The 26552-nt window shown below is 32.3% G+C and overlaps 2 protein-coding genes across 12 annotated transcripts; both read left to right on the top strand.

The window, feature by feature from the left end:
- The first annotated feature begins 469 nt into the window (after window positions 1-469).
- On the top strand, window positions 470-2435 carry LOC114281655 (uncharacterized). The gene is made up of 2 exons (XM_082891196.1): window positions 470-803; window positions 2003-2435. The coding sequence occupies exons 1-2, from the start codon at window positions 546-548 to the stop codon at window positions 2225-2227; spliced, it is 483 nt and encodes a 160-aa protein (XP_082747322.1). The 5' UTR covers window positions 470-545; the 3' UTR covers window positions 2228-2435.
- A 13230-nt stretch (window positions 2436-15665) lies between these two features.
- LOC114309874 (uncharacterized) lies at window positions 15666-19265 on the top strand. 11 transcript variants are annotated; one of them, XR_014341874.1, is made up of 6 exons: window positions 15676-15814; window positions 16168-16191; window positions 17175-17216; window positions 17607-17662; window positions 18760-18872; window positions 18960-19265. XR_014341874.1 is itself a non-coding variant. In XM_082891193.1 (4 exons), exons 1-4 carry the CDS (start codon window positions 15707-15709, stop codon window positions 19048-19050), a joined length of 336 nt encoding a protein of 111 aa, XP_082747319.1. In that variant the 5' UTR covers window positions 15682-15706; the 3' UTR covers window positions 19051-19265. The 11 variants fall into 11 exon arrangements, 3 of the variants coding, with proteins under 3 accessions (XP_082747320.1, XP_082747319.1, XP_082747318.1); XR_014341875.1 differs by having other exon boundaries at window positions 18757-18872; XR_014341870.1 differs by lacking the exon at window positions 17175-17216 and having other exon boundaries at window positions 15666-15814.
- The last annotated feature ends 7287 nt before the right edge of the window (window positions 19266-26552 follow it).

Here is a 26552-nt window from a genome sequence, read left to right as displayed (position 1 = left end):
ATATTTTTTCACAAAGATTTTACTATTTAGATACATCTAAGTAAGGTGCATTTAAAATTTTAAAAATATTCACTAAAAACAAAAAAAAAAAACATAGAAACAAAAATTCAATTTTCAAAAAGCTGAAACCAAACACACTGATTGTTCTTTTAACTCCTCTGATAATAAAATTCTGATTCCGTTCCTGCCAAGAAATATTAGTTTATGCATTATGAAGTTATATATATCTATATAATAAGGCACAAAGGATTTTGAAAAATGTATCAAAATGTATGTGAGATACATTTTGATCCAAAGGCTAAGATCAATTCTAAGAATATATTAACGGTTGAGATGAATAGATGTCCCGCCCATGACTTCTCTCTCTAAGCATCATTGTCTTTCCCACCTACCCACGTCTGCCTCCCCACCGTCTCTTTCTATATGTCTCTCCATCTCTCTCTCTGTTCTTGAATACATCTCTCTCTTTCACAGATACATCTCTCTCTGTTTGGGATAATCATTGTTCATTATCCACAAGTTTTAGGTTTTGGATTGAGGTTTCAATGGCTGCTGAGGACTCAGATTGCTTTACCCAATTTGTTTCGGAAACACTAGAGACAGATTCACTTGGGGGTGAAGCAAAAAGTGTCGAAATTGGACTCAGACAGAGCGAAGCTGAACTGGGTTCGGGGAAGAAGATGAAGATGAGGGCTGAAATCGACACGTCAGCGCCTTTCGAGTCTGTGAAGGAGGCAGCGAGTCGATTCGGAGGAATTGGTTTCTGGAAACCCAATTCCTACAAGCCCTTTGAATCTTCGGAGGTCTGCTCTCTCTCTCTCTCTCTCTCTCTCCAAGCAAAGTTTATTAATGTTTTTGCTTTAGAATTTTATTTTAACCTGTTTCACAGATACATCTCTCTCTGTTTGGGATAATCATTGTTCATTATCCACAAGTTTTAGGTTTTGGATTGAGGTTTCAATGGTTCAATGATAGCACTGCTCTGACTTAGCTTTGTGTACTGATCTGCCACTTTCTATATATTACTTTTTATAATATAGTTTTCTTTTTGGTTGGTTGCTTCGACTGACTCAAGATTTAACTCAAATCTAACCTAACTTTCTGAAGAGGTATTCTTTACCATAGATACAAGCAATCAGATATGACCAAACAACATTAATATATCAAGTGACAGTAAAATTAGACATTCATAATACACTATAAAATAAAAAAATTGGGATCAAATCCAGTTATGAATAAATCTGGGCCTATATATATTTTTTGTCGTAACTGTAGGAGTGGACTTTATATATATTTGGAATAAATCTGGACCTATAGATATCTGGACCTATATAAATCTGGACCTATATATATTTTTTGGGATCAAATCCAGTTATGATCAAACACAGCAGGAGTGGACTTTACACCCCATGTCGTAACTGTATACACAGGAGAGGTAATACATTGCAATTATTGGTTTGTTTTGACTTAATTAAAGTGGGTGGAAGGAGGATCTCTGTGCAGATCTGAGGTGTGTAATGTGTTTGTGGGTACATTACTTTTTTTTATTACTGTTATGTTAGTTTATTACTGTTTTTGGATGTTAGTTTATTACTTTTTTTGGATGTTAGTTTATAGAGTCACCAAAACATATATACTGTATATATAGATTTTTTTAAAAGAAGGAAATCTGCAATGTTTGCTTACATGGTCATTTCAGAAAAGTAGAACAGAAAAGTTGACAAGAAATGATTTATTGACAGGAAGATTGATTTTTGAGTGTGATTGATTAAATAGGGCTCTGATTAAAGCACCTGCATATAAGATATCTGATTCGATTGTAATTCAACCTTCCCTTTTTAGTTTGCTTAATCAGTTACATAATAGTATGTCATTGTCAGTTAAATTTGAATCTTGCGCATTGATTGATTTCTATTTTAAAGAATTTTAGCAGTCACATCGCAAAATTTTTTTTTCAAAAGAAGGATTTAATCTGATGTATTCTGTGTTTCCTGTTATGTAGTTTCCTTCCATGGCATCCTTGCATGGTGCTCTACCAAATGTGGCAGCTCCAGCAGGCTTATTGAGCACTTCCAGCCTCGGTACCCCTTCGACATCATGGATGCCGTCTCAGTCATCTTATCCATCAGCAATGCCTGCCCAGGCACCATCTTTTACATATGCAGTTCCTCCAGTTCCTTTTTTTTTTAGTAGGGAAAATAAAATTGTATTTTCAACATATTGTTAGAACACCATTGGTTACCAAGATGAGTTCAATTTGTTAGAATTGAATAGGGAAGTATCATAGAAAGATTGATTTCAAGTCACATAGGCCCATATACAATTCTTAGACATGCTTGCCCCCAAAGCTTTTTCATGATGTTTAGATACTAATTTGGAAATCATGATGTTTTCACAGTGACAATTTCCCTTTTTCATTATTTTTGACCTCGATTACTATCTCTTTGCATCTAATTTCGGGTCTCTCTGACCTCTGCTGTCTTGGATTCTTCTCATTTTTTGGGTTTTGGGATGAAATCAATTCTAATTGCTATGCATATTTTTGGGATGAAATTGATTCTAATTGCTATGAAATCGATTCTAATTGCTATGATATGCAAAAAATAAGTTCTACTATTTTTATTTACATAGATCCTGAGGTCCAAGGGGTCTTAACTGCTGCTCAGAAGCACTGGCCTCACATCCATATATTTGATTCGCAGGTTATGGCAGATTCGGCTGTCAAGATGGTAAAAGCTGGTTGCCAATATATCACAGTTCTTGGAGTTGATTTTATGTCAGAAAATGTGCGGGCAATCCTTTATCAGGCTGGCTTCTTAGAGGTAGTCTTTTTCCTCTTCTTTTCGTGTATTCTTATTTCATCACTTTGTCAGTTATAAATCCAATTCTAAAAACAGCTTTCAAGTTAACAGAGTAAAAAGTGCTACTTGGTCAACAAATATTTTAATTGAAGCATAGATTTCATATTTCAAGAACTAATAAATTAACATAATTAAAACATGAAAACCAAAATCCCATAAAATGCATGCATTGAAAACTATTAATGTGAGGTAATTAGTTTTCTATCTCTATGCATATATAATGACTATTTTAATATAATACCTTTGTTCATATAATGAGAAGGGTAAAATTGTTTTTTTAAGACTTTACATTTTTCAGGAATGTTCTGTCACTTGGTTTGTTGCACGAGGAGCAATTAACAAATAGCATTCACACAATCAGTTGGTATGAAATCCACTTCAATGATTATATAATGGATATTTTATTTAATAGCATCGGTACCCAATTTATATACATATCATCGGTACCCAATTTCTTGCTCACTGTAGAACTGATGAGTGTTTTTTTGAGGTATATAAATATGTACTCTATTCTCTGTTAGTTACAATATTGATCTTTTGCCAATACTTAACATGTGAAATTCAACGGTGCAATACTTAATTGTTGTGGTGCTATCAGATTGGTGGAGAAAGCTTGAGAATTTATAAGCGTGAGATTCAAGAAAATGTTTTGGAAATTGTTGGCATTTCCCCTGAGCAGGTAAGGAGACACTTAATGAATATTGGCTGGATTGCTCAATTATTAATTACTAGGGCTGTGTTTTATCTCTTACGTTGTAAATTATTTTTATATTCCCATCTAATGCAATATGTAAGTACCAAATTGGAGAAAGTATATGTAGATCATTTGAATTACCTGATATTAATATTATCATGGTTTTCATACTTCTATGGGCCAAAATTTTCATTGTACTACTAACAATCATCAATATATTTTCATGCATTGACCAATTCTTCAAGATATTAGATCACTGTGGTGTGCACACTACATTGAATTGAAACACATGTGATGTTGGCACTTTGGAAAATAGTTCCTGGCAAGTTTTGGGTAGATCACTGTGGTTTGTACACTACTTTCTGATTTTTATTTTCTTTTTAGTTAAAATATTTTTGAAATGATAGATACAGCCACATATATTTACCATTTAAAGGTGAGTTCCAATTGGACACCACTTGGAACCTTTGAATTTCCTTAGATTGATGTGTTAAATACTTATTGCTCCCAAGGAAAGGAATAGCCGAATGTTAAATCTAGAAACTATTGACCCATATATAATATGGGCTTTGTTTTGTCTACAGGCTGAAGCAAAATTTGGCTATCTTTTGGAGGCTTTAGACATGGGTGCTCTTCCACATGGTATGAACTGCTAGCTTTAGACATGGGGCCTTCCAACTTTTTGGGAGCAAAACCATGTAGGAATGAGATGCATCTCTCTTGAACTCTTTAATATGCTTTTACTCCAACTTCAATTCCTCTTCTTATTTTCCTGTTGTTTATCCTCTTCTGTTTTAGAGTTCAAAAGAGAAGTGTTTCTTATATGATATTGTTGCAAGTATATCACTATCTCTTTTCACTTCCTTTGGTTTGTGTGTTTTATTTTGTGTTTATAATTTTTTTTTTCTTCACTTGCTTAGCAAGGATGCTTTTATTTTTGTTTTTTGTGTTGATATGAAGTTTATACTTTAGAGTCATAAAGTCTGTTAATAAAACCAAAATGTTTTGTTATTTTAGGGTTCTGTTTTGGAGTTTAATTGGTGTATTGAGGAAACCGTCGAGTTTCATGATTTTGTTGTTCGAATTTGGTACAGCTGTTCAATTTCATGATTTTGCTGTTTTACTATGAAGTTGAGGGCATAGTTGAAGTGCTCTGTCTCTATAAAAATAGAGAACTGTCCTTTTGTGTTTAATGCTTTTATGATTTTTGCACAATCTGTATACAACTTCTATATGTATTATATTTCCCTCACTGTAAATTTCCATTTGATAACTATTTGTTTATGGACATTACTGTAAATTTCCATTTGATAACTATTTGTTTATGGACATGTTTGAATATATTCATTGCTTCACTTTTAATTACTATATTTTGCTGCCCAAATCAGTGCATATTTAGTTATTTCAATATATATAGATATTGTTTAATTATGTTCACCGTCTTAATTCATTTCATTAGATGTTGTAATAAAAATAAAAATAACAGTTAATAACTATTACAATTACTATATTATTGTAGTTGTTGTTTATATCATTATCACTATCATAATTAATTCATTTCATTGGTGGGGACACATTGCAGTATTTTGATGGATATGGATATCATGGAGCATCACTTGAGCAAACATATCGATGTTACCCTGTATCCTTTATTGATGAGGTTGGAAAGCTTTCCTCAACATGATAATTGTTTTGTTTTGTTTGATTCACTTAATTAATTTGATTTTATTCATTATACTGTTTCAGTTTTATGTTTTGTCATCTTTTCTATGCCCTCAACCAAATTCATGGCAGTCTTTAATGAAATGTAAATGTAAATGAATTCTGGAAAATTAACAATTAAGATGATACCATATGTGCTCTTTCATTTCCCTTGAAGGCCTTCATGTCTTTCTTTACTCAGTTTCGTGTCCACCCACATCAAAAAAAAAAAAAAAAAAAGGAGATGGAAAATAAAAAATATAAAAGGAAAACAGTGGAAAGGGGGAAAAAGACTGTAATTGTATGTTGTCTTTTACTTATTCATATTCGAATTTCTAATTTATTTGTTTCTTTTCAATCCTGCAGCCACAGATTGAAAATGATGATAAAAGTAAGTTATCAAACTCTAAAATAGTTGTTTTCATAAAGTAGGTAATGATGATGGTAATAATGATATGATATGATGTATATATATATATATATTGGATCATTAATCTGTATTGTTATTGGTTTTGAAAATCCAGATGGGTATTCAAATCAAAACAAGTGTAGTTGGATCAAAAGTTGGAGCTCCAAAGGCAAGAATAGATGATTTATTTTTTCCCCTTCTCTCTCTGTTCCTCTCCTTCATTTCATGAATACATACATTTTTAGGGTTGCTTATAACATTCTTGGGTTTGATTGGTGCATTTGGGTTTGATATTTTTTTTCCCTTCTCTCTGTTCTTCTTCATTTCATTAATACATACATTCATGAATACATTGATATATTTTTAGTTTCATCATCTGGGTTTAAAATTGGGTTCATTGGGGATTACAATCTGTGTAATTTGGGGTATATTTTTATTATAATTGGGGTAAATGTTTCATTACATGTACATTTACTCTCACTTTTTAAACCCAGATGTTTGAGTGTAAATGTAATGATACTCACTTTTTAACAAACACTGATACATTGATACATTGGGGCTTACAATCTGGGTTTGAGTGTAAATGTAATGATACATTGATACATACATTTATATATTTTTAATATAACAAACACTTAAAAAGTGAGTGTAAATATTTTAACCATGCCAATGTTATGTTTCATCATCTGGGTTTGATATATTTTTCGTGTGTATTATGAAAACTCAACATGATATGTATACACGTGTGTATTATGATGTATATGTATAATGGTATAGTAATTTGTCTTAATTTTGTAGCCTTTAGTTTGAGTCTGTATTTTGAGACAATTTAGAGATTTATTGCTTAGATGAGCTACTAGAATATGTGCTTGAGTTTATGTATTAGCTGGGTTTCTACTCATTAGTTTATCACCGCATTGTGCTTATGGAAAATTTCAATTATGTTTGTGTCTCATTAGCACATGTCTAATGTATATGAAGTTTTATAGGACTAGAGTTTTTTGAATATTTGTCACACAATTTTGATTTTTAAAAATGCCATTAGAATTGCTAACTGAATGAATAAAAAGAGTTTCAAATAAAAAGAGTTTTAAATTCCCCTTCTAATATTCAAACAGGGACCTCCAATTCTAACCTTTGCCAGTTTTAAAGAGTTGCAAGCTCTGTTTCGATCATTTAGAAGGACAAAATTTAGGCTTGGACATGCACACTGTGTTGGAAATGGTTAATTTTTCCTCAAGTATGGTCTATTTTTTAGGTGGGCCCCGAGTGTCGATTTACTCGGGTCAAAGTGGTAACGCGTTCTATGCCGCGTTGTGATTCACGTGGTATATTTGGTTGATCAAAACCATTACCGAGTGAATGGGAAATTGAAGCCAAAGTGTGCTCCATGGAAATGGAGTTTTGGTGGAAATTCCTTAAGGTTGTAAATTGGCTTGTCCCACATTGTTTTGATGGGAAGTTTTGAAAGGGTTTATAAGGCTTAGGGTGAGATACTGGGGGTGTGCCCCAAGGGGTACCCAAGTGTTTTAGAGGGAGAGGTTATGGGCAAAATGGGCTAGACCCATTGGACCAAAAAATCACCACACACGCGCGCGCGCTGCCGCCGCCGTCCGTCCGGTTGGGCGGGCTGGCCTGGGCGCGGGTGCGTGGTTGGGTTGGGCTTCTAATCTTTTTGGGCCAAAAACATTTGAATTTAATTTTATTTTTTATTAAAATAAAATCCAAAATTCAAATTAAATTGATTTGGATTTTTTGTTCATCCAAACAGGGCCCTTCCCGTTTTCAAACAGAAATAAACTGTTTTGGAATTAGTGCACACCCAAACAGGGCTCTTCCCGTAATTGCTATCTGTTTGAATTGTTGAATCTGTTTGAATTCAAAACCCAACAGGTATCATACCTGTTCAATTCAAAACCAAGAGCCACATACCTGTTCAATTCAAATCCAAGAGCCACCTTCACATCTATAAATAGGACCACCCTCATTTGATATTTTCCATTCAGAAATTTCGTATTTCACTTCTGCTATTTATATTCTTCATCTTGCTGCATTTTATTTCCGAAAGAAAGAGTGTAAACACTTAGTGTGTTCGTAAGGCAAACAATTAGTAGTGCTGCTATTGTTTGTGGTAGATCATTTCATCCTGGGAGATAGACGTCCGAATTCTGAAAGTACCGTGGAGAGGACGAATCTGTCTTAAGGACACAGTGTTAAACACTGGACTTGATCAGAAAATAACTCAAAGAAATTAAATCAAGTAAGTTATTTAATTTATTTTCAGTATTGTTTTTATTTATTTAAATCAGATTTTAATTTTGTTTTTGTAACAAAATAAAATCTGTTTTTATTTATTTATTTTTATTTCGAGTTTGATTTTTGTAATCAAACAAATTCTCTCCTTTTCTTTATTTCTTTAAATTCTATTTGGTGTTGTGTACACAATAGAATTAAATCTTTTAAATACAGTGAAGATTGTCCTACACACTGGGGTTTCACCTTAAAAGTGCCCAACCCGCAGCTTTACTGCATTGACAGATTGTGTCATTGCATCTCATCTCCAACAAAATTTTCGTCCTTACTTCAACCAACTATTGATTAAACTTAATAATTTCCCAATTCGACATCATTAATTAGAATCATAATATTATTTTCCCATGAATTTTATCATTTATTATAACATTCAATTGCCAAATTTCAGTTACTATTTTTTATATTGTTGTGTTGTTTACTATTTTTTAAATTGTTGTGCTGTTTGGTATGGTGTGCAGAATCTGCTTCGAACCCCGATTGGAGCTCTCCGGTAGAGCTACTTCAAAGCTACACCAAACCTAAGGCTTCTATCTGTGCAAGGTAATATTTATGTCTCTATTTCCCTTCTCTCTCTATTGAAAAGAAAAAAATTAAATCCAAAAGATTTCAAATAAAAAGAGTTTTAAAGAGTTCAAATAAAAAGAGTTTTAAATTCCCCTTCTAATATTCAAACAGGGGCCTCAATTTCTAACCTTTGCCAGTTTTAAAGAGTTGCAAGCTCTCTTTCGATCATTTAGAAGGACAAAATTTAGGCTTGGACATGCACATTGGGGTTTCACCTTAAAAGTGCCCAACCCACAGCTTTACTACATTGACAGATTGTGTCATTGCATCTCATCTCCAACAAAATTTTCGTCCTTACTTCAACCAACTATTGATTAAACTTAACAATTTCCCAATTTGGCATCATTAATTAGAATCATAATATTATTTTCCCATGAATTTTATCATTTATTCATTTCATACTAGCCGCCATTAGAAACATTTCAATGAGTAAAAGTAGTTCCACTCCAAAACCCTCTATATAAAAAAATTAATTTCGAAAAATGTGTTTTTCAGCCCAGGTCTGCCCAAACAGGGGGGAAAAAAAAGGAGAAACATTTCAATGAGTAAAAGTAGTTCCATTCCAAAACCCTCTATATAAAAAAATGAATTTCGAAAAATGTGTTTTCCAGCCCAGATATGCCCAAAGAGGGGGGGAGGGGGGGAAGGGGCCAAAAAGAGTGAATTTTACTACGATGTCTCTGAAGAGCTGATAATCAATATCTTTTCTGCAAGTAACAAATCATCAGGGGTCGTAACCTGCAGATCATAAAAGACTTCGAATAATTTTTAACCCTTCCCTCTCTGTTCTTTTCCTTCATTTCATGAATACATAGTAAGGAGATCGTAATTACAGACTTATTTTAATTTTGAAGTTTGTTTTTAGAATTTACATGTTTTGTATTGAATTTTCGGAATTTGATTGATTTAAAGCAATTTCATGTTTTTTTGTGTGTGTATATAATTTACGGTTTCCTGGTTATGATTCTATTCCAAAATTGCTTTTTGTGTTTGCTTTTAAGTATCATGTTTTCATGAATTAGTCCATACATGGATTTCATATTTGTGTTCCACCGTGACAATCAAGATCCCAGTACCTTACTTCAACCAACTATTGATTATACTTAACAATTTCCCAATTCGACATCATTAATTAGAATCATACTATTATTTTTCCATGAATTTTATCATTTATTCATTTTCTACTTGCTGCCATTAGAAACATTTCAATGAGTAAAAGTAGTTCCATTCCAAAACCCTCTATATAAAAAAATGAATTTCAAAAAATGTGTTTTTCAGCCCAGATCTGCCCAAACAGGGGGAAAAAAAAAAGGAAAAACATTTGAATGAGTAAAAATAGTTCCATTCCAAAACCCTCTATATAAAAAAATGAGTTTCGAAAAATGTGTTTTCCAGCCCAGATTTGCCCAAAGAGGGGAAAAAAAAAGGGGCCAAAAAGAGTGAATTTTACAACGATGTCTCTGAAGAGCTGATAATCAATATCCTTTCTGCAAGTAATAAATCATCAGGGGTCGTAACCTACAGATCATAAAAGACTTCGAATATTAGTTCATAAATGAAAAGTAAAACATGGTCATGTTCAAGACAATGAGAAAAAAATGAATCTGAGTCTAAATTGCATGTATGAATCCATAAGCTAACAGTTCTGTGTTCAATTATTAAATAGTCCACCTTTCCCCTCGAGATTATAGAGCAAATTTCACTTCCTTGATGTTGGTGTAAGATCCTTCAGTTATGTATACGGGATGTTTCACGGGATGTTTCAGGTGCTCCATAATAGATACATCATCAGTGACTTCAAGGCCTTCCCTGCAGATACACTTGAATATAAATCTTTTTATTACAAATAAATAATTAGAAATTTGATAAACTTTAGAACAAGTATCGTAATTGGATGGCAATTCTCAGCTCATTGCTTGGGTGCACTAGGAAGGTCTTGACAATATCTTTACAGTAAAAGCAATATTTATAATAATATCTATATAATATTCACATATTCTTACTGTTAATGTTTTTCATTACAATATATAATGCCTAGAAAGATCTGGAGGACATTTCATGTCCAAGCTTGACATTGAATTTTTAGGTTCCTGTAGGCTGCCTAGAAAAACATGGAAAACATATTCATCCCAATCACACGTAATAAAAATTCAATATCAAGCTTGGGCATGCACATTCCAGTTTCACCAGTCATGATTTATTTTCATTTTATAGTGTTAGGTTTGATTTGTTTGGAATTGTAGAGTATAGTCTGTTAAATATATTTTTATAACTGCATTTTAATCTTAATATTATTTACACCGTGCCTTTAGGTACGGGCATACGCTAGTACATATATATTAGAAAGAAATTTAATACATTTATTTTGAGTATTATATACATTATATTAGATTTGAATATGAATTATACAATTTATTTTTTTATGATCTTTCTAATTTTTTTTTTCAACTTTAATGGGAGTGAGAACTTTAAATACAACAGCATTTTGAGAACTGTTATATATAATAATAAAATGAGAACAATAAAAAAATTAAATTAAGATAGAATAATGGGTTGTGATGACTCTTTGGCGACATTGATGTGGACATAATCATGTAAACTTGGCTTAAAAGCTTTGGGTTGATCACAAACTACGATGGCTTGCACTATTGGTAAATGAGGGGGTGTAGCTATCAAAACCGTTTCCACTGGCCGACCAAATCTCTAAACCTCAGACCATCTTATAATAAACCAAAACCATATGTGTTTGTTGTGTTTGTTGATGTGGGAGGAATGATTATTAAGCGGTATTTTGGATGATTTAAATAAATATATATTTTAATTTTTTATAAAAATATGTAAAAAAATTAGAGAGGTAAGTGTATTTATATAGATTATATTAAACACTTTTTTATTTTTATTTTTTTTTAATTTTTAGTGAAATTTTATTTTTATTTTTATTTTTTAAAAATTGTGTAACTTCAGGTTTTACCAAACTAGATAGACTTCTAAAAAACAATAAAAAATAAAAGGTTATTAAAGAGGAAAAAAAAAAAGAAAGCTAGTTAACTTTTTAAAAAAAATTAGATCCTTTTATTTTAGATAGACTGGAAAAGTAAAAAAATTAGGATAAATTATAAAATACACCTCATGAAACTTACTGAAAATACGAATTACTTTCCTGTGGTTTTAAAAATTACAAATACACTCATATCATAATTTTTTATTTAACAATAATAACAGAAAAAATAAAATTTATAATTACTCTCCTAGACAACAATAAAATTGTATGAATTGTTAATTAAAATATATTTATGATATCGTTAAAAGTTGTTAATTACTTGATAATTTATTAATAAAATGGTTCAATTGTTATGTAATTAAAAACTTCAAGGAGTAAGATGTAATTTCTAGAATTACATGAGACAATCTGTATTTTAAGAAAATCTTGAGAGAGTATTTGTAATTTATTCAAAAATTTAATATAAATTAGAGAAAAAAATCACTAGAGACAAAAGAATTATTTACTAAAAAAATATGACTTTTTTAACTGAATGTCAAACTATGCTTATGATAAAAAGAATTTTTGTTTTAAAAATGAGTCGCAGCAGTAAATTCATTCTATAAAATTTGATTTATTTATTTATATATATTATTTGTTACATTTTATGTTTTTTTTTTTTTTTTTTTTTTTTTTTTTTTTTTGGGGGGGGGGGGTTGTTAAACTGGTTTCCACCACTCGAAATATTTTTGTTAGTTTTGTCAATGGATTAGTTTATACAATCGTTTCAATCGAACACCATACTCGTGCCCCACCAATCATTAGCAGCACATGAAAAGACATAATTTCTATGTCACCTCTTAAGAGGTGGTATTTTAGCGAGGTTGGGGAAGAAATATTTTTGAATTTTTAGGTTAAAATATTATTAAAAGGCGAAATAGATTAAAATAATTAATAAGATAAAATGTCATGTTAAATTTATAATTATTTTATTTTTTCTTTTATAAATATCACATCCAATTATAAAAAAATTTAACCATCTTTTCAAATACAATTGTTTTAATCTACTAAAATAGTCAAAAATTAAAATAACCTACTAAAATAACTAATTTCCCAAATAAGGCTATAATCTATATATTATTATAAGATCAACCATCTTTTATCCTTTTTTTTTTTTTTATTTAATCGCAAAATATTCTCAACTATTATGAAAGAGTCTCATTATTGAATTTCAAAACATGATTAAATAGTTAGAAATAAAATTGAAAATAAAGAACATAAATTTAAGAATAGAAGTGAAAAATCTAGAAATCCCCTAGATATTGATTTGTGATTATGTATCAATTTTAAGCAGAATATAACAATCCCAATCAAACAATCAAGACAAAGAGACACAACGATTTATCGTGGAAAAAACCACAATTGGACACCTCCAACTGTGATAAAAAAACCACGGGCAACAGCCACAAGAACAATCCACTAAGAAGATTTAAAGGAATTACACAGGTATACTCTCAATTACCTAGCGAATCCACAACGCCTAATTGAACCAACCTCTATGTGCCTCTTCCAACCCCATCTTCACCACGGAATTGTCTTTCTGATGAGCCACTCCGGATTCCACCAAAACTTCAGGCTCGAATTCTTCAGAATCCACAACTGAAGAATAACTCTCTCTTTTGTGTATAACAAACAAACCTTTGATGTACTCTCTTTAAATCATGAGTTGAAGACTCAATAAAAACATCAAAGAAAACAAACAAAATATCCCCAGATATAAACTTTAAGAACCAAAAAGAAGATCTGGAGGACTTCAATCAATCACTTAGTTTTGGGAGAAAACCAAGTATTTATAGAGAACCAAAAGTAATCCTAGATTGGGAAGAAAACAAACTCCTTGAGAAATCCGGATTCTGAGGCTCGCTCGAGCGAATATTTGCTGGCTCGAGCGAGGAGTGTATTTTTCATGATTTCTACTAGTGCCTTGGCTCGAGCGACGGATCCTTGGCTCGATCGAGGAATACACTCTTTCAGGTTTTTGTATGGACGCAATCCTTGGCTCGAGCGCGCATTCCTTGGCTCGAGCGAGCAACGACGGACATGCAATTTTGAATGCAATTTTGCATTTTGCTTCGGCCGCGAGCTGACCGGGCAGCTCGACCCCCGTAATAATCAGCGAAGTGGCAATCTTGAAAGCATTAACATCACAAACTTCTCTGCATGGTTCGATTCGGGTTTGGATTCGTATCTAATAAACTCATAGCCTCACTGAAATAAAAAGTGCGAAAATAAATACATCTGAAAGGAGTTTTGTCAAACGGGATTGCCAAGAATAAAAACCTAACAAGAAGATTTCATGTTTCATTTGTATATATATTTCTCTCTTTCACACACTTATGGAGTCCACATGTATGTGAGTAAGAGGGTACATATTCGCTTCTTTTGGCAAAAAGATTAAAAGTAGTTATTTATTTATTTTTAACCTCTTTTGAGTTTGTCATCTTTTTATTATTTTTACACGTTTAAAAAAAATTAAAAAATGTCAAAAAAATACCTTTTAACTTATTTCCTAAAACAACGCATTACAATATATATATATATATATATATATATAAATAAAAGAATTAGATGGCAAGTATGAAATCGGTTTAATCAGATAAAATTATATAATTATAATTATTACATTAAATTTTTTTTTTTTCATAATCCATGGGAGGTGCTACCAATGGGCTTTCTAAAGAGGTCCAGTGGATGAAATCATGCCCCTACACATGAAAAAGGATTTCTGATGGGCTGAGAGCCCAGTGGGGACGACCACGATATATCATTTATTTTAGTTTAGTTTAGTTTTATTTTTGAAAAGAGTCCTCAAATCACTTTTTTCCTGGTCGACCATATTCACTTATTTGGTCTTTTTTAATTTATTTTATACAATAATATTATGATGATTAAAATTTAGGTATCAGATATTAAATATTATCTGATATATTAATTAGTTTTTTTTTATTATTTAAATCAATAAAATGTATTTATCTACTAACCAATATATAATCTTGGGCAGCTAGATATGACTGTCTATTTCTGAAATTACTTAGTCAATAGGTTCAAACTTTATATATCTAAAAATAAAAAATAAAAAAAGTCAAAATTAAATTATTTATCCAAAAAGAAATCTATCTGTCTTATCTCACTACAAGAAAACACATTTTTAGCGACCATTTTTGGCTACCAAAACAAATTTAGTCGCCAAAAGTGTGGGAATTGGCTACCAAAATTAATTTTAGTCGGCAAAAGTCAACTTTTTAGCTACTAATTTTTTTTTCGTAGGGGAATGTTGATTATTGGCGACTAAAAAAAATTTAGTAGCTAAAAATATTACAATTGGCGACTAAAAAAAATTTTAGTAGCTAAAAATATCACAATTGGCGACTAAAAGAAATTTAGTCGGCAAAAATGCCTGAAATTGGCGACAAAAGTAAATTTAGTCGCTGTAGGTGTACATTTAGCTACTAAAACCTTTAGTCGGCAAATGTAAAATAAAAAATTAATTTTTACCTTTTGGCGACTAAAATTTGAGCCGCCAAAAGTTTATTTTCAACGACGAAAAATAATGTTAGTCGCCGTTGGTGTACATTTGGCTACTAAAACCTTTGGCCGGTAAATGTAAAATAAAAAATTAATTTTTACCTTTTGGCGACTAAAATTTTAGTTGCCAAAAGTTGATTTTCAGCGACGAAAATAATGTTAGTCGCCGTTGGTGTACATTTGGCTACTAAAACCTTTGGTCAGCGAATGTAAAATAAAAAATTAATTTTTACCTTTTGGCGACTAAAATTTTAGCCGCCAAAAGTTGATTTTCAGCGACGAAAATAATGTTAGTCGCTGTTGGTGTACATTTGGCTACTAAAACCTTTGGTCGGCAACTGTAAAATAAAAAATTAATTTTTACCTTTTGGCGACTAAAATTTTAGCCGCCAAAAGTTGATTTTCAGCGACGAAAAATAATGTTAGTCCCCAAAAAATTAAAATGAGGGAAACATCTTAAATTTTGGAGGGATTTGAAAAATTAATTGGCGACTAAAACGTTTTAGTCGCTAATGGTGTAATATATATAAATATATATAACATTCGCTCCTGTTCTCTGTTTATTCTCCTTCACCACACCAAACCTCACCCCACTATACATGACCACAGACTACCGCCACTGCCTCAGATGGCAACAGCCACTGCCGCAAATCGCCGCCGCCACTGCCACCTCTGCAGATCGCCATCGCCATTGCTGCAGAGCACAGGTTCTCTCTCTCTCTCTCTGCGCGCTTGCTCTCTCTTTCGATCGAGCTGTGTCTCTGTCTCCCTTCCTCTATTTCCCCCTTTCTGATTGTTGCTCTAGGGTTTTATATTCTTGATTCAGTTTAATTTTGTGTTGGTTTCTGAAATGGGTTTGGTTTTTCAAATAGTTTTCTACCTTCCCTATGTGGATTGGATTTTAGAAACATGGGTATTCAATTTTTGTTGTCAAGGTTGTTTATATGTGTGCTTTTCGTTACTGTAAAAAAAACCCCACACTAATTGGTTTATATTTTGATTAGTGATGTTTTCTTATATACACTTTCACCTAATTTGATATGCTATCATGCATTGACAGATTGACATTGCCCACTACTCCTTGGTGAGTTTCCTGCAAATCAATCTTAATAATAATGGTTTTATGGGGTTTCTGTGTATGTGGCTTCTTCTTCTTCTTCAACAATCTGATCAAATTGTATGCGAAATTGTGGATGTGTGAATTGAAGTCTCACATTGTTTCTGTGTTATTGTGTATATATATTGTGTTGCTCTTATATAATAACCTTGGTGGACAGCTTGTTTGATGAAATGCCTCAAAGAAGAATTAATCTTAATTGCAAATCAACTTTACATAGTGTTAGTATGATTTGACATCAAACCTTCCAAACTAGAGTCAGTCCATTAGATCATGTCAAATATTTGGGACACTAAACAAGCTTAGTTATAGATTAATTGAGAGAGAGAGAGAGAGTGCATGGCTTCAAACTTGGTCTTTTGTTTTAATTAATGTTTTTAGAGTCTGCTTTTAGGTTTCCATATATTCTTGGATTTTTTGCATTTATGATTGTCATTATGTTGCTATGCCTCCAAGGTTATTTGCATTATTTTGAAATGTATTTACTTCGCTGAATTGTTATGCTCATGGGTCATGGCATTGGTATAGTTATTTTGAATTGCTTTGTATAATCTCTTTCATGGTTAGTCAATTATTGTTATTATTATTATTTGTAGTTCATTTGCATCTGTTCAGGTTTTCCTTAATTTTTTTTCCCCTTTCTTTAATCTTGGGCTTGGAACCAGAATTATGCATTATTTCTGTGTTATATAGCCATTGGGCTGTTTTTCTTTTGGCAGTGAAAGTATTGACTCAATACCTATTTGCTGTGATTAATGACCTTAATAAATAAAGGTTCCAACTTGAGTTAAGTTACCTCGTTTTCTTTACTTTCTACTTATCTCTTAATATTTTTGGTGGGTTGCAATGTTTAAGTTTCTAATTTAACATACCAAAATTGGGTAGATACAGAGGTTAAGAACTCTTATATTAAATTCTTTTTGTTTTTTGTTGTTTTCCTTACAACAAAGTTTTGGCCAAGGATGGCTAGTCCTTGACTCAACAGAGCGAAGGTATTAGGTCTATCTCTACATCTCATGATTTGGAAGCACCTTAAGCTACCATTTCATTTTTATTTTATTTTTTGCTTACTTGCAAGCACCTTAAGCTACCATTTCAATATGCATCATTGCACAGTTTATTCTCACATTGAATTTGATATATATATTTTTGAAGGGAATTTCTCTTAAATTTAATTTTTCTATGTTGATGTCTAACCTTACTCAGCAGAAAAGAAAAGAAAAGAAAAGATGTCTAACCTTGTTATCATGTCCTGCAAGGGGAAAGAAACCTTGTTAGACTTTAACTTCATAAATTTATGAAAGCTAGGTTGGCACAACTTTATAATATATGTTATTTCTATCCCTCATAAGTAGTAAAAAAATATTGTTTTTTCTTGGCAGCGGAAGATGCCCAGAAAAGCTGGAAGTTAGGAAGTTGAAGCTGGTTTTGTTAATTGGTACATTTTTCCCACATAGTTTATAACTTCCCGAATGTTTTTTATTTGTAGATTTCAACTTCTTAGTTGGTCTCTATTCGAAGAACTATGTTTAAGTATGCTTTTTGAAGCAATTCACTCTAACCAAGCCACACACACAGACCTCACTCCCTCTTCCCTCAAATAAGACTAGAGGGGGATCTGATAAATTAGGTTACAGAAAGGTTCCTATCAATGTCCATAATTACTTGCAACCATGGATATTGTTATCCTGTTTTCACTACAAGAAAATCCAGCTTTGGCGACTAAAAAATGAATTTTCGTCGCTGAAAGTAGGACAATCGGCGACTAAAATGGAATTAGTCGCCAAAAGTGTTCACTTTTGGCGACTAAGACAATTTAGTAGCCAAATGCATAGTTATTGGCGACTAAAATCAATTTCGTAGCCAAAAGTAAGGGTTTTGGCGACTAAAATTCAGTTTAGTCGCCAAAAGTGCAGATTTTTTGCTACTAAAAAAAATTAGTAGCTAAAAGGAGGGGTTTTGCCGACTAAACCCGACTTTAGTCGCCAAAGGTGTATTTTCTTGTAGTGTTTGTCTTTGTTTTTAACTCGAGCAATTCACTCCGCTTTATTTTAATTACAGTGGTCTCGTTACCCTAAAATACTGTAAAGAACTCTGTGGACTCGTTCTGTGGCCGTTGGTTGTCAACCCATCTATTAAATATGTTAACATGAGAGCTTTAGCTATGAAACTAATTCTTTGCGAAAGCAAGTGCCTCATACATCAAACTTGTTGGGTTAATTTTTCTGGGCTGTTTTGGAGTCACCTGCCTTTGTAGTGTAGTTCAATTGTCCATTTTGGGATATTTGGAAAATTAAACAAAATAAATTCGCCATGGCTCTTATCCTAACCATTTTAACATTGTCCCCTTGGATACTAGTATTTATGGTTGTCAGAAGTCAATTCTTCTTTGAAGATGATCCACAAACCTACTTGAAAACTATATTACCTTGATGCAATAGACTAACACACTACTGCTAGGTGGTATTTTCCAATAGCATCATTATCCATCATTTTAATTGATCTTGTTATTGGGCCTTTTTTCTACATTAGCAGAACAACTACTCTGCACTTCATGTTCCGCAAAATGTTAATGCATGTCCAACACTATTTGTGGCAAATTTGGGGCCAACTTGTTCAGAGCAAGAGCTAATTCAAGTCTTTTCAAGGTTTGGAGTAATTATTTTTATCATGTATTTTCCTAATATGTGAAGCTTGTGGAATTTAATTTTCTATTTCTTTTTGTCCTTTCCCAGTTGCCATGGATTTATAAAATTGAAGATGCAGAGCACATATGGAACTCCGGTGGCATTTGTTGATTTTCAGATACTTTGTTACTGTCATTGAAAAGCTAAAACAAGAACTCATGATGAGTCCATGTTTGTATGTCTTTCATTAGTTAATATAATTTTTGTTGTGGTACAGAAGTTGTAGGTGTACAATTAATTTGGTTATTCATGTATTATGTATGGAATTAAAATATTGACGTTGGATTAGACTTGGTTTTTATGGAATTTGTAATATATATATATATATATATATAATTGGACGTTCAATACTAATTATTTGGATGGTTGGAACTGAAATGTGTGCACGTGGTTGAATGTTCGATAATATATTTAGTGTTGATGGATTATGGATTATATTGTCCATACAGGGTACAGGTTGTATTAATAATGGATAAAGGTTGTTTAGAAAAAAAAATTCGAAAAAAAAAAAAACACGTTAAAGCATTTGGCTACCAAATGTTTTGGTAGCCAAATAGGTAATTAAAAGTTTTGGCTACTAATAATTTAGTAGCAAAAACATAACCCAAAACGTTTTTGCCACCAAATAATTAGTAGTTAAAAGATTTGAGAATGAGAGAAAGAAACTATTGGCGACTAATACTTTAGTGGCGGAAACATACCTTTTGCCGACTAAACTAAGATTAGTAGCCAAATGTGTACTTTCGGCGACCAATTATTTAGTAGTTAAAAGTGTTACCTTCCCCGACCACAACAAGTTAGTAGCCAAAAAGCCTCATTCAGCGACTAATACTTTAGTGGCGGAAACATACCTTTTGGCGACTAAACTAAGATTAGTAGCCAAATGTGTACACTTTCGGCGACCAAACAAATTTTAGTCGCCAATACTATCGCCGACAAGGTAAAGACGACGAGCTTAGCGGCAAAGAATTTTGGTCGCTAAACACCTTCGGCGACTAAATAAGTGACTTTTGCCAACCAATATTTTGGTAGCCAAAAGTGACATTTCTTGTAATGTCTATTTATCTATCTATTCAAATTTTACCTATTTATGCACATACTTATATATCTAATTATTAATTTAAATATCACATATCCATACATACTTTACTTATCTATTCACCTCAGTACCACCAACAACAACGTCGGCCACCAGAAACTTTCAACGTGTATTTTTATATTTAAACAAAATTATCTCAGACCAAACATTATATTCTCATAAATTTTATTGACTTTTCATCAATCAACTTTATAATTTTCCCATTACCTATGTGTCCACAGTCCACACATATGTCCACAACGTGTCAACACACATGTTACTCTCTGTCCCCTCCTATCTTTTCCTTCCCATTAACCTCGCCACTTGTGTTTCTCAAATTCTCTCTCTCTCTCTCTCTCTCTCTCTATTCTTGTGGTATAGCCATGGAAGAAGACTCAGAATCAAGAAAAAGAAACTCCAATGGAAAACCCATAGGAAGAAGGTTTCACAAAAGAAAAAAAGCCACACAACAAGATCACTCTTCCATCAACATAGCTCAAGCTAGAAGAGATATTGTCAATGCCTTTCACCTCCATAGATCATCATCATCATCTTGTGACTATGGTTCTCAATATTGCTCTTCATTGTTGGAGTCTTTGCCTCTTCCTCAACCAACATGGTCTACCACTCCACCTTCAGTTCTTGCCACCCCACCACCACCACCAATGGAGGCCTTAGAGTTTGAGTGGGCTGAGAACTTGGCTTCTTCTTACACATGGTGGCTAGGGTTTCTGAAAACCCTAGATGGTAACAACAACACTGCTCAAGTCGTTTCAAAATACCCATTTGAAGAAGATATTGTCACGGGGATGGGATATGGTTTAAAAATTGGGGACCCACTACCTTGTTTGGATGGAAATGATGATCATCAGAGCTCAAGTGTAGATGAGTGGTTGACTATACCAACGGTTGAAGATCAAGGTGAGATGATGATGTAAAACCTAAGGAAAAGTAGTGCTTTAGGTTGACAAATACTAGTGAATATGATGATGCCTTTTCTTTTATTTTATTTATTTTTAATGTTTTTCTAATTGTGCATATTAGCTTCTACTTTATTTTGGGTTGAGTGTAGATTATTAAAAATCTTCCTCTGCATGACTCATAATTTCTGAGTCCATGTTGTGTTGTGTCATATCATAAAATGAATTGAGCGGGTACATAATAAATGTGCAACAATGATACATTTTTTATCCTTAAATGTAATGGAGGAGTTCTAATAAACACTAATGATATAAAAATAAACAAAAATATTTCAAACGTCTACTGGGTGCCCCCAAGACCACAGTGGGGTCTAATTGGTCAAGATTTTTTTTTTTTTTTTTTTCTTTCAATAACCAACCTCACGTGTGTGTGGGGTGGTGGAGGCGGGAGAAAGTGGATAGTGGATGTCTCAACCACGTTTGAAAAATAAAATAAAAAAATAAAAAAAATATAAATATCACTATTACAGTGTAGTTCATTTTTAATTAGAGTATTTATAGTGAGATGGCTAAAAAAGTGTATGTTATATGACAAAAAGTGATAAAAGTAGGACTCAAAAATATATTTTAAGATGTGTTAAGAGTTTGTTAATTTTAGAGAGTGAGTACTGGTACAACGGATGTTTTAAGGGTGTATTAAAATGTATATATATATGTGTGTATATAATAAATAAAATAAATAAATAATTTAATTTAATCAAAAATTTCAAGCCAAAAAAAGAAAATCCCAACAAGTTAAAAAAAAAAAATTCAGTTGACCGCCCAAACGTCCGGCCGGTCAGCCGGTCAAACCCATTTTTTTGTTTTTTCCTTTTTTTTGAAGGGTTTGGATGTTCGGGGTGGACTTCCGGGGGGACTTCTGGCTAGACATCCGGGAGGACTTTCCCAAGCACACATCTCTCTCTTCCTTCGCTAACTAAAACGCTGGTCACAGTTAACACACAAGTTAACAGCTGGCACTAACACACAATACTAGCACACCCATTGCAGCACCCAATAGTGATTTTCATTGTGGATGCACTTAGAGTTCATAGAACTCCTTTATTAGAGTTCTAAAACATTTAAAATAAATTTAAGAATAAAGGTTGGGAGCTTTAGAAAAAGAGGTTTATAGAGAGTTTTAATGGTGAGTTTCATTATGTGTTGTGATGTTTTGGCCTGTGTTTTTGTTTTTGCTTTTTCACGTCAGTATTAGAATGTATCACTGTTGTAAATTTAATGAGGATTGTTATATGTTTTTTTTGGAAAATTATTAGAGCCTATTTTGATAATTGGATTAAAAATCAGTTTTTTGGTTTTTTTTATGTCATATCATCTTTCTTTTTCTTTTTTCTTTTTTTTTTGTATATTTTTTCAAAAAAGTTAAAAAAAAAGCCCCCCCCCCAAAAAAAAACTTTTAACTTACTTCTCAAAGTAGGCTTAGGTACTCACTTAAAGTTTCACATATCTATACTCTTTCACCAATCATCATTCATTATACCCCTCATACTTATAAATCACCCAATATAAAATCATAGCACCCTATCTTCTTCACAAATTATAATACTATAGAGTATCACGGGACCGTAGTCTGAGAGTACTCAATAATCACCAATGTTTTTGTTTTTTTGTTTTTTTTTTTGTCTTTTATTTTTTATTTTTAAAAAATTAACTAGGTATTTGGATCCAGTTTACACGTAATTCAATTAATTCTAAAGTCCTAAAATTAATGGCTAAACAAACCTCCATAAAATATTACATGCACCTTCATGAAATTCAACCTTACAACTTGTTGAGTGGTAAGCCCTTTGTTGTTTCTCCTTTTACTAAGTCAAACCCTTGAAGGTGAGGATTGTTACATGGATGATGTTATAGTTATCATATTTTTATAATATTTTTTGTGTATTATCTTATGTGTTAATACATAATTGATGTAGTAGATCCCATTACGATCTTTATCTCCAAAGTAAGAGATTATTTGTGATTATCTAAATAAATGTATTTTTTAATTTTTACAAAAAAAAAATTATAAAAAAATAAAGAGATGATATAATTAAAAAAGAAATAAAAAGATAAAACAATGTACTTGTTTAATGTACCCCAAATACCCCTAAGTCCTGACAAGTCCAAACGTTTTTAAATTTTGCATTATTTTTTACTAAGTTGTTAAATTATTTAATTTTGACCTTTCACATTCCCAAATTGATTCAATTTAATATCCGTGTCTTTACTTTTGACAACTAGTGAGCCCATTTGATAATAGATTATTTTAGTTAATTTTTTTAATTTTTTACAACAAGACTTGTAATAAAATAAAGAGAACGATGCGATTCAGTATTTTATCTTTTTTTACTATTTTAGTCAACAAAATCCACCCCCAATAGGACCAACTAAAAGATAAATTGATGAAATTTGGTCCCATATAATGCAACCAATTTGAGAAATTAAAGCATTTAACTGCATGAAAAATTAGTTTAGAGGCTTAATTTCTTTTTAAAAAAAAAAAAAAAGGTTCAGGGCATTAGGAATAATTTACTCTTATATATATTTAATTTTTTTTATTATCTTATTTCACCAGAGTACATAACATGGTATTATTTATTTTTATTATTTTTATATCTTATTCCAAATAAAAAATTAATCAGGAAGGCCCACCTAAATGATGATACATAAGGATGACGATTGAAGAAGAAAAAAAAAATACATATGGCATTTATCTTCAATGAATTGATCATCTAAACTTTATATCTAAATTTTATTTTCTTTGGGTAAATGATAAATACATTCCAAAAAAAGCCTATAGCACTCTTGCCCATGACATATGAGTATGGGCCCAATATGATGCTGATGTGGCACGGTGTGGGCTGGGCATAATCATCACCTGTTGAGGTTTGGTGGTTGCTTTCAGATCAAGTCCACAGTCCACACTCTCTCTCCTTGGAGGACTTGCTTGAATGAGAGCAGAATCAATTGGGCTTGGGCTTTTAGAATGCTTTAGATTGGGCTTATGAAAAAACTCTCTGCCACTTTGGAAGGCCCATACTAGACCACCCTCGGCCCTAGTAAATGTCTTAGCGCATCCAGTTCTAGCCCAAAAAAAAGCCCACCATAAAACTGGTGTATATTAGAATTCGTTTTGGGAAAGAAAAACAATGCCAAAACAAATTGAAGTGTACTCGGATCGGATCCCTTTTCCCCTATCATCCTTCAAGTCTCACAAAAAATAAAATAGAAAAAATAATTACAAAACTAGCTAAATAGAATTAATTAGGACTAGTTTAGTTGGTCAGGAATATTCAACTATCTTTGAAAATATTGTTAGTTTAATTATTTTTATTTTATAGCCAATGGCATTTGAATCCAACGTAAGATTCGTAATTTTGTAATCAATAAAATTTAATTTTACCTTCTAAATTATTTCTAAAAACTCAATTAAACTTTGATTCTTTTAATTCTATTAATTTTACACTTGAACTATTCAAATATAGATCACTTCTAGTCTACATTAAGAGGTGACCTCCCAAAAACTATTTTGATGGAAAAGTTAAGTATTTTCCTTCAATGTACAATAATTTTACATACATGAGAGATGACCCTAATTTCGATTTGAATTTGTAATCCTAATAAAGAACCTTGACATAACCCATAATAGTGATTGCCTCTTGTGTGTAGAAATGTTGTACAAAGGAAATAATTCACTTTCTTTGTAAAGAAGAGTTCAAGGGACAAGTTAGCAAACACCATCTAATTATAAATCACAGGGTTTTTTTGTGTGGTCAACATCTCACATAAATAAGAAACGGGAAAAGAAAATTTAATTGTAAATTAGTAAAGTACAAATGAGATCTGTTCTAATATAGGTAAGAGTTATGTATGAAGATGTAATTTTGGGGAGTTTCTATTTACACACCACCATCTGACTCAATACACACCAATTTCTTAAATCACACTACACCATTTTGAATTATTTGATATTTTCTCAATTCACACCGACAATTTATTGAAAAATCCAAAATACCCTAATCTTCCCAACTCTCCAACCCTAACCAAATTCTAACCCTAATCCTAACTACTATCATCACAAGCGGCTGCCATCCCTTTCGTTGCTGCCCCCATCCCTAACATCCTCCTCCTCCTCCTTCTTCTTCTTCCCGGCAACTCTCACAGCCCATTCCTTACTCATCAGTTGATACAAACATACCTTCATCTTCTCCAACCCTAACTTTAACCCTAGCCACCATCCATTGTCATTGCTGTTGTCGCCTCCATCTTCTCTCTCTCTCTCTCTCTCTAAATCGCGATATGCCCTTCTCTTTATCGTCAGGCTGCGGTGGCACTGCAAAAGGGGTATTCGCAAGGCTGTGGGAGGTGCTTCGCCAGAGTGGAAAGTGTTGGTGGCAGAGGTGAAGGAGGCTTTGGGGTGGCACCGAAGGTATAGTGGTATGCAATGGTAGGGCAGTGACTAGAAGCGGTGCGATGTGGAAGGTGGCTACAATGATAGCAGTATAGAAAGGATGGCCGAAGATAAGAGCAACCAGGGAAAGTACAACGTTGCTGGTGTATAATTAAAATTTTGTCTAAAATAATAATTTGACTAATGAACATGAATGTAGTAAAAAAAATTATAAAGATGGTGTGCATTAAGTTAAATAGTGGTGTGTAAATAGAAGCTTCCGTAATTTTGATTTACACTTGATAGATTTTCAATAAATTCATCATCACTGTTGCCATCCATAGAGCAAAGTCAATGACAGCCATATAAGCCTTTGATGGATCATCATCATCTTGCATTATGAGAGGGTGTTTGTGTGTGCAAATTGCAGAGGGCGTCAAAACAAACAAACAACCCATCTGTGAGAGAGAGAGAGAGAGAGAGAGGAGTCCTTTTGACCAATTGATTATCAAATCACATATATAATGACGAAATAGACCCCACTATAGCCAGCCATTACTACTACGTACTGGCAATTGCAAGAGTAGTCTGGAATCAATCGAATTGGCACTATCCTTACCCTACACTTTTTATATGGATGTTAATGGGTCAGATTTTTTAAAAAAAATTTGTATGATTTTTTGATTTTAAACTTAATTATGTTATTAATATAATTTTATACTTTACTCTAATTCTAACAATTTTAACTTATTTACTACTATATTTTATTCGATCCAATCAATATTCTCCCAAACCTTTTTTTGTTAAAATTTAATTAAAATAAATACAATCAGATCAGATAATTTTATCATTCCTATTTTTATTATCTCCCCCTTCTCGGACCCATTTGATAGAACTGAGAATGAACAAGCTTACGGGTGGAAGAAAGGGACTGAACTAATTCAAGTTCAACTACCACTTCCAAACTTATCAAAAAATCACATACATTACACAAAAATATATGTATATAAAATTTAACAAAGTTGTTAATGAAGACCACCACTTTTTTAAAATAAAAAAAAATGGGCAAACTGTACTTATGGCCCATGTAATTTAACTCTTGTTTTAAATTTCTCTTTATAGTTTAAATTTTATTTTTTACATTATGTCAATTTAATTCAATTTGTTACATCTACTTAAAAATTAGACATAAATTAAAGAAAAAATTTCCT

The sequence above is a fragment of the Camellia sinensis genome, chromosome 10 (assembly GCF_055761805.1).
Source record: "Camellia sinensis isolate YWXY chromosome 10, ASM5576180v1, whole genome shotgun sequence".
NCBI lineage: Eukaryota > Viridiplantae > Streptophyta > Magnoliopsida > Ericales > Theaceae > Camellia > Camellia sinensis.
Note: the sequence above shows the minus strand (reverse complement) of the source record. Positions and strands in the feature narration are given on the sequence as shown.